General features: G+C 65.6%; 2 protein-coding genes across 2 annotated transcripts in view; one reads left to right on the top strand and one right to left on the bottom strand.

The window, feature by feature from the left end:
- MNEG_11615 (hypothetical protein) overlaps window positions 1-993 on the top strand; it is a gene marked incomplete at both ends in the record, with an annotated part of 1,763 nt that extends 770 nt beyond the window's left edge. Inside the window, one exon of the mRNA XM_014039914.1 lies at window positions 334-993. Within this exon, the coding sequence (XP_013895368.1) occupies window positions 334-993 (660 nt within the window). The remainder of the gene's footprint in view (window positions 1-333) is intronic.
- Window positions 994-2,980: 1,987 nt separating this feature from the next.
- MNEG_11614 (neutral zinc metalloprotease) overlaps window positions 2,981-3,320 on the bottom strand; it is a gene marked incomplete at both ends in the record, with an annotated part of 4,282 nt that continues 3,942 nt past the window's right edge. The window contains one exon of the mRNA XM_014039913.1: window positions 2,981-3,231. Coding sequence (XP_013895367.1) covers window positions 2,981-3,231 — 251 coding nt within the window. The remainder of the gene's footprint in view (window positions 3,232-3,320) is intronic.

Raw genomic sequence — 3,320 nt, 5'->3', positions numbered from 1 at the left:
CCGCCGCGTCGTAGACTCGGGTGTGGCGGTTTTGAGGGGGGCGCCTGGGGTGCAATGCGCGCCTGGCGGCCCACTGCGATCGGGCGTGGGGCCGGGCGGGGCCGGGCGGGGCGCGGGCAGGAGCGGGGGGGAGGGCAGGCATGGCCGACAATGGGGTTACCAGGTTGGCGGAATGTGGGTGGCTCAAAGGCGCCCGCGCGGCCCAGATGCCTGCCCCGCGCCAACGGGTCGGACACCTGGAGGCCCGACCCCGTCGCCGCAATCTTGAGCGGTCTCCATGCGTGCGCGCCCTCCGCCCGACGCCCCCCACTGCTCTTGGCCCCCGTGAACCAGGCCGCAACCGAGCTGGCGCTTGCGCAGCAGCAGCTGCGCGAGTCGCGCGACGCCGCCGCCGCCGAGCGCCGCCGCGCGGACGCGCTGCAGCGGCAGGCGGACGGCGGCGGCGCGGTGCGGCAGCAGCTGGGGGAGGTGTGGCGCACGATGGTGATCATGAAGGAAGAAATGCACGCGCTGCTGCTGCAGGAGTCGGCGGGGACGGCGCAGCAGCAGCAGCAGCAGCAGCAGCAGCCACAGCTGCTGCTTATGGCGCCGCCGCAAGGCGTGCAGCAGCAGCAGCAGCAGCAGCAGCAGCAGCAGCAAGTGGTGTGCGCTGACGAGCGGCCGCCATCCGCGGCGTCCGGCAGCAGCGGCGGCACGAGCGCGCGTGCGCCTCGCGCGTCGCCACGGGAGCTTCAGCAGCAGGAGCTGCGCCGCGACCTCAGCCGCAGCCGCAGCCTCGACGGCGGCGAGGGCGGGCCGCGGCAGGCGCTGGGCGGCATGCTCAGGATGCTGTCGGGTGGCGGCAAGGGGCGCAGGAGCCTCAGCTCGAGCGCCGGCGGCAACGCCACCGCTGTACGGGGCACAGGCGAGGGCCCAGGGCAGCTAGAGCCGGCCAGTCGCGGCGGCGGCGGGGCAGGCGCCGGCGGCGACGGCAACGGCGACGAAGCGCGGTGATCTCCGTCTCGGCTGCGGCGGCTGCACATCCCTGTGTCTTCTCGCACCCAGCCTTTGCTTAGCAGGGGGTCGTGCGCTCTTTTGGCCGCGCCTGCAAGGTGGTGTATACGCGCGCGGCCGCAAGTGTGCCTACATGCGCTTTTGGCTGCCCAACGGTTGACTCCCCTTTCCTCGCGGCAGCGGCTGCTTCCTACTGACACACTGGCGTCAGGACCGCAGAGGTCACGGATTATATGGTTGATTCGTGCATCCCACTGAGCGACGCGCGTGGAACGCAGAACCGCGTCCCGCCGCAGCCCGCGCCAGCGACGCGGCGCCTCCGTCCTTCCCTTGCTGCGGACACCCGCACGGACCTGCCGCTCACCGCTGCTTATGCTCATGACTTGCTTTGGAATACCGATCGCCTCTTTGGACGGAGACAGCGTGCCGGGCTGAAACAGTCAGTCGTGCGTGCATCATCGGCGCGGCCCAAGCATGTGGGGGCTTCCACACACGTGTGCACGTGCCTCTGCCCGCCCCCGCGCATGGCGTGTTGCTGCAAGCCGGGTGGGTGCGTATGTTTTGAGCGTACAGTAGGAGGAGTCGCGCCTATGATATTTTCAATGGTGGCGAATGGAGCCTATTTCTTATTGTTTGTTGTCGCAGCGGGTGCATATATGCAGTGCCTTTCCTTTGACCCTGGATGACAGCAGATAGGTATTGAGCGTGCAGCTTACTCATTCGAGGTCACCTACTGCTTTTGTAACAAGCCCTTTGCAAGACACCATCCGTCCCCGAAAAAACTGGTTTGAAGTGGGGCCGTTGCTTCGGAGCGGCGCGAGGGGCGGCTTCTGTGGCTGCAAGATTGCTACCGCCGTCCAAACACCGCACCGAGCACGCAGCAGCGGGGCTGTTGCAAGGGATACACATTGCAGTGACTGCAATGCTCTTGGCTGCGGGCGGAGGCTGCGGCTGAGCTTGGCTGAGCTGACGGTGCACAGCTGCGCCTGGGGCCCCTGCGTCCGCGTGGCGTCGCAGCTAGCAAGGCCAGCTTTGGGTCGACGCCGACAGGGCCCGGCAACAAGCAGCCAGCTGCCCACAAACGGTGGGGCATCCTCAGTTGCGACGCTCGTCCGTGGCAGGCTGCAGTGTCCCATGCGTGCTTACGTATATGCGCCCTGTCTCGGGACCCAGCCCACGCGCTGCCAACCCCTCGTGTACCTGCAAGCTCCACACCTCACTTCGCGCCTCGCTCCCTCAAGGAAAAACCAGTGACTGTGGACACAATTACAGACGAACACAGTTTAGGTGTGCGTCGCTTGCGTGCATCACCACATTACGGCCACTCCGAGCAGGTGCCATGCCTGCTCTACCAAGCACGTTTTGCGCGGCGCCACCACGGACGCCTGCGCATCGCAGAGCTCAGGCTTGATGTTGCCAAAGGTTGCACAATCAATCAGCGATGCCCAGTGCAGACGTGCGTTAGTGCAAGGTTTGGTTCTTCCAAAGCAAATCAGCCAAAGTACATCGGCTGAATGGCAAGAGCAACGTGGCTCAGAGGCAGAATATCCTCATATTGCCCAGGTGAGTCCCGCTTGTCCACATACAGTAGTGCCGAGCAGTGTGGACCCCAAGAAACCCCGAGTGATGCGATGAAAGGAGGTGGCGCTCGGTTTCACCCGGCCGCCAGAGGATATTGCACTTTTTCCAGGAGCACCATGCCGTGGGCTGCAAGCGGCGTGTCAGATGCGGTGTATGCTGCAGTCGCTCTTCCCTCACGTGCACAGGCAGGCGGCGGCGGCGGCAGCAGCAGCAGCAGCAGCAGCAGCAGCAGCAGCAGCAGCAGCAGCAGCAGCAGCAACAGCAGCAGCAGCGCGCGATATGACATTGGCAGCGCTATTCGAAGCAGATATGACAGGGGTTTTATGGGATGCTCAATGCGGGATTGATGGAGCAAAACAAGCCACGTTTCTTATTGGGACACGACCACACAAAAGACCAGGGCCCCTCAGCGACTCGCTGAGCAGGTGCTGGGTTTGGTGGCATACGTTGGGTCGCACTGGGGGCCAGACCCGTCCGTCGCCGTGGGCACGCCCACCACGTCCCACGCGGCGTGCACCGCGGCCACCTCTGGGCTGTCGGCGCCGTGCAGGTCGGCCGCTGCCTGGGCTGTCGCAAAGCGCGCCTCAAAGTAGTCCGTCACAGGGGTGAAGTAGACCGTGAGGGCCCTGTACCATAGCTTGCAGGCCGCAGGGATGCCTGCGACCGGCAGGCAGGTGCGCAACGTTGCAGGTGGATGGGTGGGCAGGGTGCTAGACTGGACAGGCGGGTTGAGCCCGATCGTGGGG

This window comes from Monoraphidium neglectum (assembly GCF_000611645.1).
Source record: "Monoraphidium neglectum strain SAG 48.87 unplaced genomic scaffold scaffold02829, whole genome shotgun sequence".
Lineage (NCBI taxonomy): Eukaryota > Viridiplantae > Chlorophyta > Chlorophyceae > Sphaeropleales > Selenastraceae > Monoraphidium > Monoraphidium neglectum.
The sequence above is the reverse complement of the archived record's forward strand: the minus strand, read 5'-3'. Positions and strand labels throughout refer to the sequence as shown.